General features: G+C 33.3%; 1 protein-coding gene and 2 pseudogenes across 1 annotated transcript; all 3 read right to left on the minus strand.

Annotated features, from left to right (window-relative positions):
• Positions 1–682: 682 nt before the first annotated feature.
• On the minus strand, positions 683–6,554 carry LOC140674787 (uncharacterized; annotated as a pseudogene).
• A 334-nt stretch (positions 6,555–6,888) lies between these two features.
• Positions 6,889–7,910, minus strand: LOC140674788 (histone-lysine N-methyltransferase SETMAR-like). Its single transcript, XM_072908554.1, is given in 2 exon segments — positions 6,889–7,043; positions 7,046–7,910. Coding segments are annotated over 2 exon segments (1,020 nt in total).
• An 8,981-nt stretch (positions 7,911–16,891) lies between these two features.
• LOC140674904 (uncharacterized) lies at positions 16,892–17,666 on the minus strand (annotated as a pseudogene).
• Positions 17,667–18,068: the final 402 nt, after the last annotated feature.

Consider the following 18,068-nt stretch of genomic DNA (forward strand, 5'->3'; position numbering starts at 1 on the left):
GCACGCCCGCCCGCACGCCCGCACGCCCGCACGCCCGCACTCCCGCACGCACGCACGCACGCCCGCACGCACGCACGCCCGCACTCCCGCACGCACGCACGCCCGCACGCCCGCCCGCACGCACGCCCGCCCGCACGCACGCCCGCCCGCACGCACGCCCGCCCGCACTCCCGCACGCACGCACGCACGCACGCACGCACGCACGCACGCACGCACGCACGCACGCACGCACGCACATATAAACATACATATCACTTTATACATATACATATAAAGGATGTCTCATTTGAAATATTGACCTCAAATATTAGTAAAAAATATATTTTACAGAAAAATGTTTTAAACAAAAGTTATTCGGTTCGAAGGAGGCCACAGAATGATGCCATTAGTTTGATCTTGAATAGTCGTTTGAAGGTCACTATCAAATAAATGAAACTCTCTAATATTCTATTGCAGCTTGCCTCAAAAGTTTTTCAAAACACTATGATACAGTATTTTTGTTAATAACTTGTTGAGTAATAAAGCTTGAGAGTTGTAGCAAATACAAAATATCTTTATTTTGGTGTCGTTTTAATCGTAAAAATTTCGTTAATTGATTAAAATTATTTTCAAGCTGATAAAATGCGGAATAAGAAATATTATTTTTTATAATAAGGTAATATGTTATGTGTCCTCGCTCTTTCTACGGCATCGGCGATCTTTCCTTATCTCTACAAATATGAACATTTTATTATATTATATTTATTTAGTATTATATTATATTAATTAATATTATATTAATTATATTAATTATATTGTATTTAATTTAAACATTTTATTTGGGGTCGTTTATTATTTTCAAGCCGATAAAATGCGAAATAAAAATCTAACATTTTATTCAATAAAAGGACGGACGAGGAGCAAGCGAGATAGCTAAGGAAGTCCCGCTCGCGAGGACTCCCTTATCAATTGTTTTTCGCATCACATATTATCTTATTATAAAAAATAAAATTTCTTATTCCGCATTTTATCAGCTTGAAAATAATTTTAATCAATTAACGAAATTTTTACGATTAAAACGACACCAAACGCGACATAAATTGGATAATATTTAGAAATTGTAATTACGATTATATTTCTAATTAAACTTTCTCGATTTACAACTACCTTGTCGTGGTAAGAAAGCTTTATACTAAAAGGTGTAAAATTATGAAAGCAGTTAATAAATGTGGAAGTGGCATTTTGTTATTTTATATCACCTTTCTCCCTTTAAAAAAATTCCGTATATAAACAAACACACACACATCACTGTAGGCGCGTTCGTGGAGACGCTACGCTAACAGCGTCGTTCTATCTTTGTTCAACTTTTAATGAGTAACAAAGATAGAATGACACTGTTAGCGCTAATAGTGTCTCCCCGAACGCGCCCTGTATATACAGGATGTCTCATTTGAAATAACGACCTCAAATATAAATACATTTTACCGAAAAATGTTAAACAAAAAATATAATCAAATATTATATCATATTACATATTTATTCATATTTATATTTATTATTTATTCATATTGTATCATAGTGTTTTGAAAAGCTCGAGGTAAGCTGCAATAGAATATTAGAGAGTTCCATTTATGATAGTGACCTTCAAACGACTATTCAAGATCAAACCAATAACATCATTCTATGGCACAAGTGCTCTTGGACACCTTGTATATACATATATGTATATACATATGCATGGTATGGTAGACACACATACGTGCATACACATATACATATATATTTTTGTCTTTCCCTTTGTATATATATATATATATACAGTGAGAGACAAAAATATATATGCGTATATGTATGCACGTATGTGTGTGTAATATACTATGCATATATATATATATATATATATATATATATATATATATGCATAAATAATTTAGTCATATATGTACATCAGAAATAACTAAATGTTATTTGCGCCTAAATGTATAAAAATATATATGTCAATGTGAACAGTTCAAATTATGTAAAAAAGTCACTCATATTTATATTTTACTATTATCGATGCTTACATACGCTTACATATGCGTATGAAATGATGTATCAGTAAAAAATACACGATGTTGTCTGATTTCAACATAGTATAAAACCACATGTATAAATTGAGAAAGGCTTTAGTCTTAAAGCTAGTAGCAGAACTGATGTTATTCCATCGTTTTTCAATGGCGCTCAGAACCAATTCTTTGGGGACATTAGTAAATAACGAGCTAACATCCAATGATATCATTACTTGACCACTCTCAATAATACCGTCCTTGATCTTTTTGGAAAAAGACCATCCGTCGTTTATATGTGAAGCTGGTTTTATAATTGACCTTTGCAGTATATCTTGTATGTAAGTAGATAAATTGTACAAAGCACTGCCAACAGTCGAAACAATGATTCTTAATAGAAAACCAGGTTTATGGATCTTGAGCAACCCATAGCAACGAGGCAAATTTCCATTTGTACAATTAAGATGTTTGTAAGTTCTTTCATCGATGAGCTCGTTGCTGAGCCAAGATTTTAATAATGAATTTATCTTGTTCGTAAGTGGTTTTGTCGGATTTTTATTGATTTTCTTGTAAGTAAATTCATCACTCAATATCAATTCCATTTTTAACAGATAATCAGTCTTGTTCATTACGACTGTGGACTGTCCCTTGTCGGCTTTGGTAACTAATAAATCATTATTATCAGACAAAAACTTTCTCGAAAGTGAGAAGGCCTGCCCAATATGTCTTTCAATATAACTGACATGACAACGCGAACACAAAAATCTCTGTAGTGTATTCGCAACAGAAATTCTGATAGTCTCTAAAAGATCAGTTGGACTCCTGCTAGAACACGCCTCAAAATTCTTAACAACGTTTAATACATAATCAACGCGATCTTTACTGCGTGACGGATTTATGGGTAGCGCAAAATTGTCACCCAAACTTAAGAGCGTGGAGACATAATCAGGAATGGTCTTATCACTAATGTTTACAAACCATTTGGATTTATCAATATTATAAAAAGGATCCTCTTTGAAATCATTTTTTAATTTTAATTTGTCAATCTTATTAATTAAATTATTTTTTATCTTTAAACCGAATGAAAAAATCCTTTGTTTGCTAAGTTTAAAAAAGTCGAAAACTAAGTCGTGTGGTAAACATTCAAAGAGTCCTTTTTCAATATCACTGATCCTTTTTCTAAAATACATCAAACTAATGTTCAAGTCTTCGATCTCGAAATTTAGCAAAGAATGCTGACTTAAAGTTAAAAACTTTTGAAATTTGTGGTTAACACTTAAACTGTGAAATTCAATGTCAATCTTGAGGTTCTTTATGTGTGTAGGAACGAGATCCAGTCTTCTGTACCGTAATAAGAAAGTCAATTGATGTTTGGAGGTGAAAAACTTCTTTTTACAGTTGATCCATGACTTCAATAGAAATGTGCAATGGTCGCCATAAAGATTCGATATAAATTTAAAAAAGTTGTATTTTATGTCAAAATACTGCAACTTTGAAGCCTTATAACTCAAAAAATACTTAATGAAAAATACTTTGTCATAAGTGTTTTGGAAAGCTCTCGAGATGAGCTACAAGAATATGTAAAAATATATAGGGTGTTTCATTTAAAAAACTTGAAGTGACCTTCACGTGACCTTCAAATGACTTTTCAAGGTCAAACCAATGGTGACATCTTATGGCCCCCTCGAATTCATACAACTTTTGTCTGAAACATTTTTCTCTCTCGGGCTTGGTTTTCGAGATATTCGACTGGATGGATTAAAATGGTCCACCCTGTATGTATATATATATATATATATATATATATATATATATATATATATATATATAAATATATATATATATATTAATAATTGTACTGATTGACTTGTACTGATTGTATTATGTGATTACTATAATAAAAATAAATAAAAAAAGTAAATTATAAATTAATTTAAAAATTACAAATGAAAATTATTTTATAAATTATAAATTACTTTAAATACCGATAATCACATATGAATAACATTGTACAATTTTTTAATAATTATTTTATTATATTATAATTTGTGCTATAAGATAGGCAGCGAAAAAATAACTCATGAAGAGTACAAAATTTTTTTATATTATATAAAAATTAAATAAGTAATACAAGTATTTACATATAGTTATTATTAGTTATATTATCAATTATACATTATTAGTTATTTACATTTTATTATACAAGTTATTTTTATATATATTATATTATTTATGTTATAAATGTTCTTCGGAGCTCAAAATTTTCACTTAAATAATTTTTTAGGGTATCCCTTATCTGACTGGCAACAAAGTTATCTAAGTTTCGAGCTCTTGTTAGTTCTGGTTGCTGAATTCCGGTTTGTACATCTGTTACTGCATGTTCCCACGCAGATAAAAATGTTTCCTTTCGCGTCTCGACTATATTATGTAAAATGCAGGCAGCTGATATTATATGTGGTACGCAAGTATAATGTACGTCAATTCGTTTAAGTAGTCGTCGCCAGCGAGCTTTCAGTCTTCCAAAAGCTATTTCAACACATACGCCGTGATGAAATCGCACGTCGTTGTCGCGACGTTGTCGCAACGTTGTCGCGAGGTTGTCACGCCGTTGTTGCATCTTTGTCGCGAGCTCGCCGACAAATTCTAGTAAGCCCTCACACGCAGACACACACACATTTACAGATACGCATATAAGTGATAATATAATCCCACAATATTTATCTTCGCCATATAGCAATTGTACATATTTTTTTCTTATATTTTTTAATGTCCATGATTTTAAATTTGAGTATGAGTGTACAATATAAATTCCGAGCAATGAAGATGGACAAGGAACATTAAAGAAATCCTTTTTTTCTAAAAATTCATGGCCTATTATCACAGGTACATTTTGTTTAGTACAATATGCTATATTTTTTACAACTACAATAGCATTACAATTTAGACTACAACAGCTGTCTGCAAGAGTTTCAGCTTTTAATGTTATTCCATTGTACTTTGCAACTTTATATTTTGGGTTGTTGCAATTCGATACAAGTGGACTTTGATGATGCAATGATGTTAAATTCCAATGTCCCAGAACAGAATGTGATAAAATAGATAATGACAAATCTGAGTTTATTTCTTTTTCGATATATCTTCTTACTACTTGTTGTAAAGGTCTCTCCGCTTTTCTAATATATTTTTTTAATGTTTTCATGTAATTTTCAAATTTAAATGCGCTAAAGTTATCAAGTGAACCAAATCTTTTGACATCATCAACAAGATGTACAAGATTATGAACGTTGTGCGACATATTCTGAACTCCATAGAGTTTTATAAATGTTTTGATAAAAAACAGTGTCAAATCTTGCGCGTACTATAAATATTCATATAAATCTTGTGAAGAAAGAATTCTGATAATTACATGTAGTGTTAAAAAATTTATATACATTTTCCTTTTTAATACAGATTGAAAAGCCAATGAACCTATGTATAACAATATCATATTCAGTTGCTTTTCATAGTTTTACACTATTAAGTGCTCGTGGTTTTCTTACAAATTCGACAGGTATGGAAGGTTTTATCTGTGTCACTAAATATGTCGAAATTTCTTCGACAGCTCTGTGCTGTATACGATTATGCAATTCGCCATAAGTATATTAATTTGCACATAATTCCTAGACATATTAAGTGCATATAATCCAATGGAACATGTGTAACATGCTTAAAATGAGGCACTTCCAATAAATTACAGATAATATCTGGCTTGTAATTATCATTTTTCGGATGAAATTGTCATCTGTTCGAGGTGGTGCATTTATTTCTGGGAAACATATTCGGTTTCCTATATATCCTCCTTCTGTTTGACATTTAGTGCAACTCGAATATCCAGAATGCCCTTTTATAGATAGAACGAATGATTTTGCTGGTGCATCACAAATTAGAGTCTCAAGTCTGCATTGTATATTACGACCATTGAAGTTAATGCCATTTTCGCACATATCTTTCATTTCACTGCCAAAATCCTTCAAAAAATCATTAGCATTTACTGGTTTATCATTTCCATGATAAAGTCCTATTATAAAGACATTATTATATGTAATAACAGAACCTAATATAGGCGAGAATTACTGTGATGAAGATTTTGACAGTGGTAATCCATCAATATTAATACTTATTTTTATACAATCAATATAATCCTTTGTAAAAGTCAATATTTGTAATATAGAATGCAGTAATCCAAAATGGTAATATGTTCCTGGTATCACAGTGCGTATCTCTTGTTTTCTTGGTGTTTGTAACAGTGTTTGTGCATCTATCGATAATTTAGAAAAACAAGAATGTTGTTTTAATCTTTGAAGTAAATCTCTGAGAGCAATAAGTGAAATTTGATATTTTGTAGCCCATGTAACAAGATTATATTTCAAATCGTTGTCTGTTGTTGCATTAGTATTTTCAGAATCACATTAGATATTAATTCATGAGAAATGCTTCCAGAAGATTCTTCAGAATCTTCTTTATTTAACTGCATAACTGATTCGTCATTTTCATATCTCATATTATTCTCATTTTCAGAAATAGTGTTATTTTCAGTTGCAATGGATATCTCATGATATTTATCTATTATACGTGAATTATTATCAAAATTCTTATTTAAATATTTTTGATATTCACAGTTATCATTACGCAATGCTGCAGTATTTAATAAACTATCACATATAATCTCTCACTTTTGTGCAATTAATCGATTTAAGTGCCTTTTTGATATGCACGAAATGTCTTTCTTGGCCCGTCTTCGAATCATTATTATGTCGTCAAGAATGAAATTTGTAGAAAAAAGGCAAAGTTGGTTGATAACTTACGAATATAAGGAATTATTTTATTCATCAAAGTATGCACCCATATTATCTATACACTTTTGCCATTTAAGCGGCAGGTTGTTCAGGCCGGTGGTATAAAACCCTGGCGGACGAGAGTCAATGAATTCCTGGAAGGCCAGTTTTACAGCATTGTCGAAATTAAATTGTTTTCTATTAAAAAATTGTCCAAATTGCGGAAGAAGTGGTAGTCAGTGGAGGCTAGGTCTGGTGAGTATGGAGGATGATGAAGAAGTTCCAACTCCAATTCCTGTAGTTTTGCCACAGTCATTTGTGCAGTGTGTGGTCTAGCGTTATCATGCAATAAGATAGGAGTCGATCTGTTGACCAATCTAGTCTGTTTTTCTTTAAGTTTTTGCATCATTTCCTCCAGTTGGTTGCAGTATATTTCTGTTGTGATCGATGAGCTAGGTTTCATGAAATTATAATGAATCACACCTGCGCTAAACCACCAAACACTCACCATCAGCTTCTTTTGATGAATATTACGCTTTGGAGTGTGTTTTGATGATTCATCCTTGTCCAATCACTGTGCTGAACGTTTGCGATTGTCATATTGGATCCATTTCTCATCACAAGTGACAATTCGATTAAAAAATGGATCAGATTTGTGACGAGAAAGCAACATCAAGCAAGCTTCCAAACGCTTTTGTTTCTGTTTTTCATTCAGTTCATGTGGAACCCACTTATCCAACTTTTTCACTTTATCGATTTGAGCTAAATGAGTTAATATTGTTTGTTTGCTAACACCAAACTTCAACGATAATTCATAGACACTCTGAGATGGGTCAGACTCAACGGTGACCTTTAGTTCGTCATTATTGACCTTTGATTCTGGACGACCGCGTGGCTCATTTGTGAGGTCAAAGTTACCTGTACGAAATTTGGCGAACCAATTTGATACTGTCTGCTGCGTAGTAACACTAGAGCCAAATACACTATTAATGTTTCGCGCGGTCTGCGATGTCATAGTTCCACGTAAGAACTCATACTGCATAATAGTGCGAATTTGCGACCGTTCCATTTTCAACAAAATTAATTTTTAAAAAAAGTTTTTAATATTTTTTAGAGCTTACAATGATTTCTTTAAACAGGCGAGATGTGTAACTTTCTAATAAAAAAAACAGAACGGTAAAATATTAAGCCAATGTCAAATAATAAACTGTTAAAGTTGGCAATATTATTAACTACAAATTTCATCCTTGCCAACCTGATATATTTCTGTTTAGATTAAATAGTAATTATTACTGCATTTTTTAAGAAAGAGAAAGAGAATTATCTTAAATTAATTTATTATACTGTATTTTATATTATTTTTATTATTTTGCTATATATCTTTAAAATATAATGTATTTTAATGTAATAAGATTTAATAGTATAGTAAATTACACTGTTTTCATTATATTATAATAATTTATATTAAAATTATGCATAATACTTTAATAACAATAAAAGTATAGCAATAAAAATAATATAAAAATATACACAATATTTCTTCAATATGCAAAATTTTTTATATTAGCAAAATAAAATAAGAGAAGTTTTCCAACAAGTGACACAGATGATAATGTAATACTACCCAATTAGCACACAATATTTTTAAATACAATGTTTTCGAGAAAATTGATCAAAGATTGATCAACATTTTTAAAAATACATACATTTAAAAAATATATTATTGATTACATATCCACAAAATATATCAACTGCACAATTATACTGATTGATATAGTATAAAGATATGTAATATAGCGTATAAAAATGTTTCATTATCAAATATTGTAATAACATAATTGCTATGATATGTTAAGATAAACTTTGATTTTCCATTATGAAATAGCAAAAGCAAATTTTGTTTTTTCATAATAGGAAATTTAAGTTTATCTGCAGCATATATTATAGCAAATATTGCAATGTTTGGTAATAGGAAATCAAAGTTTATTTTAACATGTCATAGCAATTATATTATTGCAAAATTTGATAATGGGAAATTTTACATATATGTTACATAAACTTTACAAGTTTAAATTATTACAAGCTATTATTCTTCGATATCATTTAATTATTAGTGCAATATTTTTTTAAATTTCCTTATCTCTGTTGTTCTTATAAAAAATATATATAAATATATATATATATATAAATACATATAAATATATATATTAAAAAATATATACATATACACATACATATTCGAGAGCTGCAACAGCTCTATTAATAATATTAATTAATAGTAAAAAAATCTCTAAAATAGTAAGAAAACTCTGTAATATATTTTCAAAAATTTATATAACTGTTCCAACAAAAAATCGCACACTATGTAATAATGTGATTTAATGTGTCCTAGTTCAAAAAATCTACTTTCAAAACTTGTAAAAAATGTGAAAATTTCATTTAATTTCATTCGTTAATTTTTTATAAAAAAATCCCTGATAATCGCAAATTTTCTATATTTGTTCAGAAAGTAGACATCCTACCTTTAAATAAATTGTAAAAGTTGCAATTAAAGATAATTTGATCAATATGACTACAAAAATCATAATTAAAAATATATAAAACGTACTTGATTTGTAGTCTTTTATAGTCAATGTTTTTTCTGACTACTTTGGCTCAGATTTTTAAAATAGATTGCTACTTATAAATTTTTAAATTCTTTTATAGCAACGCTGTAACATAAAAAAAATTTCACATAAGAAAAACGCGCGCGCGCGCATATACACACACACACATACACACACACGACGCGCGCGCGTGTGTGTATGTGTGTGTGTGTGTGTGTTCTGATTATATTGCACGTAACGACTTATTAGTACACATTTAGATATATTACAATATATATATGAAGCATTTATATATTTGTATAACACATCATAGTTTTGACACTGATAAAAATGTGTTGAAGATGTATATATATCAGTGTCAAAACTATATAATGTATTATACAAATATAAATATATTGACATTATTTTAATATATCTAAAGATGTACTAATAATAAGTCGCTACACAATACAATCAAAAGAGAGCGGAAACAAAACATTTATAAAGTTTTGACTAATTATATATATTATTATTACTTACAATAAGCTTTATATTATATTCCACACCAAGCTTCTACTAACAATAAGCGAAACTGCTTTTGTATGACAACGCTGCAACATAAGGATAGCAATATACTTTACATATATCAAATATAAAACTGTAAGCAATTTTTTTTAGAATGGCTGGTCTATATATAAATAAGATCTTTGTTTAACAAAAAAAAAAGATATATGTATTTAATACACGATATTACACTGCAAAAAAATATAAAATAAAAGTAAATCAAGACACTTCGTAATTAATAAACGTTCGCAAACTTTATATAAGTGAAGCAGTCCTTCGCTCACTATTTTTCGAGATAGACGGTTCTTCGCTAACTCACACGTGTTTACTCTTTGACGGTCTTTTGCTGACTGCTCCATCTTCTCTCAATTTTTGAATCTCAAGGTAAAAACCAAGAGGTTATCGGCTTTGACAGATGGGGGAACGATCGCTATTATATCGTTACAATTTTTGTCGCGCTTACAGTTTTCGGCCATTCTGACCTTATCGTTCATCCTCGAACGCTAATTTTTTTTTCTGTTACACATATTTTGCCATTATCATAATCTACTTAATTCTAACGCTATATTGCTTTTATTTTCCAATATAAATAAACAAAAATAAAGCAAATACTTATGTTATTATAAAAATGATTTACTCTAGCATTCTATATAAACCTAATCTAATTACTTAATAATAAAAAAACTACATGCTAATTTTTTTTACTTTCAATTATTCTTCTTCGCTATCTTCTTTTTCGGTTACTCGTATCCACGGTTTTATTTTATCGGACGATAATATTGTATTAAAAGGTTTTTGTGTTAAATTATATCCCGGTACATCAGTAACAACAAATTTATTTTTCTTTAACACCGCTTTAATTCTGTACGGACCCTTAAATTTCGGTAACAATTTTTGGTTTAAACCCGGTTTATTTTGCAATATTTTAACAAAAACTAGGTCTCCCTCATTATATTTAGTAGGTTTTTTATGTTTTTTATCGTATTACACTTTATTGTATTCTTGCAATGCACGGTTTACGGCTTGGGCTGAGTCTCGAATTTCGATTCGCGTTTTCTCTAGGTCACTATCTATTATGTTAGTTTTTCGATTAGCGTTGCCAATTCTGCATCCTGATTTTGACGCTGTTCATATCCTAGCAACATTTTGCTTGGACTCGTGTTAATTGCTTTATGTAAAGTATTATTTATTATAAACTGTGTTTTACCTAACACCTCTTTCCATTTTTCTGGACTTTCTGCGATCTTTGATAATATTGATTTGAGAAATCTATTGACCTTTTCAATTTGCCCGTTTGCCCACGGTGAGGCTACCGCTGTCATCGAGTGATCTATATGTTTATCATTTAAAAATTGAGCAAATTTTTTAGACGTGAACGCGGTTCCTCGATCACTGATTATACGATTCGGAAAACTAAAAAGGTCAAATAACATTGTTAGATTCTCTATTACTTCCTCAGTAGTTGTAGATTTCGTAGCAAAAAGCCACGTAAACTTTGTAAACGCATCTACAATCGCAAGTATATATTTATAACCCTCTCTAGTAATTTCAAGCGGTCCGAAATGATTCAAATGAAGAGTATGAAACGGTATAGCAACCTTTTCAAAAATCTCCATCTCACCTTCAGGCTTTCCTCCTATTAACCCGTAGCTTAAACATTTGACGCAATTTTCTATATGTTGTTTGACTCGCAATTTCAGACAAGGAAACCAATAATGCCCCAAAAGTCCGTGTACTGTTTTGTTTATTTCTATGTGCCCCATGTCGTCGTGATAAATTTTAATCACATTATTAACCATGTTATCCGGAACAACAAACAAATGTTTATCTTTATATTTCCTAAATACAAAGCCATCTATTAATGCAAAATATTTGTGATCTTTTGACTCTAATTCTTCTGCTAATTCTTTGAGCTTTTGATCAGTTAATTGTTTGTACATAATTTCATCTTCTAATGTAACTAAGTTTATTGTCATAATATTGCGACTCAAACAATCCACATATAACATTTTGTTAGAACCTCTGTGTATTAATTCAAATTTATAATTTTGAAGCATAAGACTCCAACGCGCAATTCTCGGATTGATATTGATTTTCTTCATTGCTAATACCAATGAGTTGCAATCAGTGAGGACACGAAATTTCACACCTTGCAGATAAACATGGAAGCGCTCTATCGCTTTAACAATAGCTAACGTTTTCAACTCATGGCTATAATATTTTTTTTCTTTTTCAATTACTTCTTCATCTGTTTCTTTATATACATTTAACAAATATACATTTTCCTGTTTATCTTTTAAGTGTAATTTCTTGTCTAATTTGGCTGTTATAATATCATATTTCTCCGTTGCTTCTATCGCGTTTATCGTTAGAATATCAACTGTCGTATTACATGCTTTCACTCGTTCAACCTCAAAATGGTTATTATAATATTGTTACGTTCTGTAGACTTCACTATATTCTTTCTTTTCGAAATGCATAAACATTTAGAGATAGTGATTCTGAGAACGCTCTACGGCAAAATATCAAACCGTGAGAGCTGTCACTTTAGTCACACTCCACGAATCTTACGTTACGTCGACAATAAAATTTTTAACAATCCTCCGTAAGGCGAGACCAACTCTAAATAAGACAACCAAAGAAGTCTTAGAAATTGAATAAAGTATAAACACTTGAACTGCTCTAAAAGAATTTTAAATAAAACAGAGTCACCGTAACTCGAAGCAGTTGTTATTTAGAACTGCATAAATTTGAAACAGCGACGAAAACTTAAGAAGCATTCGATAAGAGAGCTCACCTGACGGACCATCTAAAGTGACAGCTGTTTATAAATTTCTAAATAGCGATAAGCTACTCTGTACAATACTGTTACGCTCCACATTTTTCCTCCCATGAAAACGAAACAATAATCGTCCGATCAGTCATAAAAAGAAGGGTCGCGCAATAAAAAGGACCGTCATTAAACATGATGCCTGAAAAGATCGATAGTGAGATTTCCTAAATGAATAAACAACAAACACAACTGCATAATCTCAAAAGATAAACAAATGAAAAACCTCCAAATCTCCCAAGAGGGCGTACAGAGCTCACCAATCAGCAATAATCAAAAATAAGGAGGGAAGGACCTCACCAAGCGACAGCTTTTTACACGTCGAAATCTTAAAAATACTCCCGTCCAAAATTGTTAATTTACACGCCCTCAAGATTTAATATAAAAAGGGAAGACTCGCGCATTAGAGACACATAAAATTCAAATTAGTTAGTAGTGCAGCATTAGAGTCATTCGGCACAGTTAACTCTCGCTCAATCATACTTATTTCGGTCGTTCACTGACCTCAAAAAATTCACTTTACATATCAAGAGTTCTGGTTAAATCTTAAAAACAATTAAAGTCAGTGCGCAACGACCACCCGCTGAGCAAAAGCCACAGCTGAACCACAACTTGGACAACAGCCGAAACACGACGAAATCTGCCTAAGTAGTAAGTCTACTTTCCTTCTCTCTTTTTGCCGTCGTTTCTTTTCCCTTTATTCAAACCTGTTCTTTTATTAAGTGCCTAAAATCGCGCCGACCCGCCGATTCTCGCGAGCCAGCCGAGACCATAAATCGGACGACACGACCGTGTGCAATAACAACAGTTTTGATTCTCCCCCTTCTTTCCCGCAGTACCCGCGCTGTTCCACCCCATTGAAGACGCTTTTCCCACCTACACATTATTACCCTGAAACAGATTTTCCTTCCCCGTCATATTCCCCCGTCATATACCCCTTTCACCTTCGGTTATCGACATATCCGATGACCGCCGTCGTCTCCCCCAACCTTTTTGATTCCTCGTCCGTGATCCTCTCGGATAATTCGTCAAACCACACGATAGAATTACCCGACTCCTCTCTGGAATACTCCCCAGCAGATCCTGACACCTTCGCGCTTCCCTCTTTAGAATCGGAGCTTTCATCTACATATGTCCTCTCCTCAACCTGATAGATAGCGTCTTCGAGGACGTCGAAATCGCGTCGTAACACGTATTACACTTTTCCTAAATTTTCATTATTTTTTCTAATAAACTATTGTAACGAATACCAACCAGAATAAAATCTTTAAAATCGCACTCGTTCCCCTTCCTTTCTGGTTGATGACCTTTGTACTTATGTAACACCCGCGATCCACACACACACACACACATACTCATACAAATAATTTTAAAGCCGACTTTAAAACAATAAGATCTTGTATAGCGTTAATTGAATAATTGTAAACAGAAATAATTAAATGATCGGTAAATTTATTTAACTCCCTCACTCTCCCCGCGAAAGATCACACTTGGTCCCGCGTAAAAGAGATTCGATTCTCTTACCAAAAAAGGACCACCGAGAGAGCGTTTGCATAACAGAGTAATAACGACACCTGTCATTTACCTGTGTTGGTAATCTGCAGCTCGCTCGATCGAGTCACTCGTCGATAAAACTTTTGACATCGGAACAGTTCCTGTTACGCCCTTCCTATGACCCATCCTTCTCACGGGCCTGGACGTAACAATATGTTAATTTTAAATCTGAACTATCGAAAAATTCCCTACCTATAATTACATCATAACACATTGTTTTGTCATCAACGACCAAGAATACAATGTCAAACCCCGCATCAGTTACATTCTCAATAACAATTTGATCGTAAATCTTTTCGTAAATCATTACCGGCGATTCATTAACACCTATATAATTAACATTTTTGCTAACTTTAAATAATTCCCGATTGTTAAACAATTTTTCATAAACTGATTTTTTATTAAATTAACGGGACTACCCGTATCTAACAATGCGCGAATTTTCTCCTTATTATTACTTAATCTAAAAATATTAATATATGACTTAGCTCCTTGCACTCTGCGTATTTGGCCGATCTGTTCGACATCCTTCTCGTGCGGTGCTACCGTATTGGACGCCTCTTGCTTTTACTCTTCCACATGATTCAACGAACCTTGCTCTGCCTCTTTTTTAGGACACTTTGTACTATAATGTCCGAGTTGACCGCATTTGAAGCAAGAAATTTTCCTCATCCTGCAGTCGGCTGCAACATGACCTGGCTTGCTACAAATGGTACATGTTTTCCCCTCTTCCATATTCTTTCCATAAGAATTAGTTTTCTTAAACGGCTGTTTATTAGTCGACTCTCCTTTTCTGACCATTATATTATCCTCGGTAATTCTCCTCACATGATCTATAAAGTCTGGAACATTATCAATCCATGTATTTAGAACTAATTTGCGTAGTGTATAATCCCGCACTCCATCTGCTAATAATTCAATTTTCTCCTTTTCCGTTAAAGATAAGAATTGCATTAGATTTAATTTGGCTTCGGCGTAATCTACGAATTTTTCCGTGTGCGATTTCCATATCCGTGCGCTTATTCTCGCCAATGTTGCTGTGTATGACTCCTTACGCTCAAAATATCTCCTAATTTGAAATTTGAATTTTTCCCAGAGTAGAGACTGATTCTAATGGTTGACGATTATTCCTTGTTCTGGCCAACCGTTTCTTTCAAAATGACTTAATAATCGCTCAAATAGACTCGCTCGACTGCCTCTAGTATCCACTCTATGCTGACCCGCCAGTTCTCTCAATTCGTTGATGGTTAAATTTTCCAATATCTCACGATTCATATTGATTTTTAGTAATTAGTATATTTTTTTCGAAATTCAGTCTAGCGCTCGCCCTTTTAACTGACCGACAGCAGCTAATAATAAAACATTGTTCTCAAATTGGTACATACGTGCAATGCCGGATACTCTTTCCAACCACCGAGTTATATTTTCCTCATCTTTAGTCGTAAAATTCGGAATTAATTTTCCCGCACATTTCACTTGATGCCAGTTCTGCGAAGAATTCCGTTCCGTAGGTCTCGATGGAGTAGCACGTCCGTTCACGTGTATACTTCCAACCGTAGCTACTGAAGATGCCGTCCGTTGGCTTTCCTGCAACACTTGTATCATCGATTGTACTATGTCATTCATATTTAGCCCCCCTCTAGCGCTCCGTTATTTGCAGGCATGCCTGCTCTCGCTTCCGGAGACGCCGGCCCTGCCTCCGTGCTAATGGCTACGCCGCGCCGTGGCTTGGTTCCTCTTCTTCTTCACTTCCATCCGCTCCGGAGATTCCTTGTTCTGGCCAACCGTTTCTCTCAAAATGACTTAATAATCGCTCAAATAGACTCGCTCGACTGCCTCTAGTATCCACTTTATGCTGACCCGCCAGTTCTCTCAATTCGTTGATGGTTAAATTTTCCAATATCTCGCGATTCATATTGATTTCTAGTAATTAGTATATTTTTCTCGAAATTCAATTTAATAATCAATGCTCCAAAATTTTTTTATTTTAACCGTCGGTAATTTCAACCGTTTCAAATTCTATTTATATACAGGGTGGACCATTTTAATCCATCCAGTCGAATATCTCGAAAACCAAGCCCGGGAGAGAAAAATGTTTCAGACAAAAGTTGTTTGGTTTTAAGGGGGCCATAAGATGGTACCATTGGTTTGACCTTGAAGAATTAGTTGAAGGTCACACGAAGGTCACCTCAATTTTTTTAAATGGCATCCCCTATTTTTTATTACATATTCTTGTAGCTGACCGCGAGAGCTTTCCAAAACATTTTAATCAAATGTTTCTTCATTGAGTACTTTTCGAGTTATAAAGCTCCAAAGTTGCAGTTTGAAAAAATTCAAAATATCTCGTAAAATATTCACTTTCCGATCGTCTTATCTTACATGATCCAGCCAGTCAAGGCAAGATCTAGGCATGATCCAACCAGTAAAGATAAGATCCGAGTATGATCCAACCAGTCAAGGCAAGATCTGGACATGATCCAACCAGTGACGGTAAGATCTAGGCATAATGTAGCCAGAGAAGGTAAGATCCGAGTATGATCCAGCCAGTCAAGGCAAGATCTACGCATGATCCAACCAGTAAAGATAAGATCCGAGTATGATCCAACCAGTCAAGGTAAGATCTTTATCAAAGGAACTGTTCAAAATTATCTCCATTGGCTTGAATACATAATTCCAACCTATTTTCGAAGTGCCTGACCGTTTTGAATAAGACAGCTCGCGGTATATTTGCGCAAGCTACTCTTATTCTCTCTATCATATCTTCTCTAGTTGTAGCATGCTCATAAACCACATTTTTAATATATCCCCATAAATAAAAATCAAGTGAAGTTAGATCAGGTGATCGTGGAGGCCATGCGATGGCCCCTCGTCGCCCAATCCATCTGCCATTGTATTCTCGATCTAGATAAGCTCTCACTATTGCCGCATAATGAGGTGGTGCCCATTTGTATCCACATTCTTTGACGTGTATGAAAATCAACGTCTTCAAGCAATTGTGGTCCCTGAGAAGTTCCAAAAAATTTGCACTATTAACATTTCCTTCAAAAAAATAAGGACCAATCAAGAAACCATTTATAATACCACACCAAACATTCACACTCCAGCGATGTTGATTATCTTCTTGTCTATGCCAATGTGGGTTAACATCCGATCAATAATGGCAATTATGTCTATTCAATTCACCATTATTTTTGAACGTCGATTCATTAGAGAACATAACATAATAGAAGAAATTCGGATCAGCTCGGATCATCTGTTGTGCCCATTGACAAAATTGTACACGCAACGGCATATCTGCTTGAGTAAGAACTTGTGTTAACGTAATATGGTAAGGATGGTACTTCATTTTCTTCAAAATTCTTAGATCGTTGTTCTCGGGATACCAATTTCTCTAGCCATAATACGACTACTTGTATGAGGATTAAGATGAATGAATGCCAAGATAACGTGCACACGCACATCATCTTCATCATACTCATGATGTGTTCTTTGACGTTCTAAACGGTCTTGGCGAGCTCTTAGTTCGAGGTCCCGGATTGTAGTATGATTCGGATGTATGATTTTCTTTCGGGGTAACGATTCCGGTAAACTTGCGAAGCTTCATGATAATTTAGTTGACATTTTCCGAGACCAAGGAGAATATCAACAATCTCTGAGGGACGATAATCAGCCATAGGTATTGTCGGCAGACGTA

The sequence above is a fragment of the Anoplolepis gracilipes genome, chromosome 16 (assembly GCF_047496725.1).
Source record: "Anoplolepis gracilipes chromosome 16, ASM4749672v1, whole genome shotgun sequence".
NCBI lineage: Eukaryota > Metazoa > Arthropoda > Insecta > Hymenoptera > Formicidae > Anoplolepis > Anoplolepis gracilipes.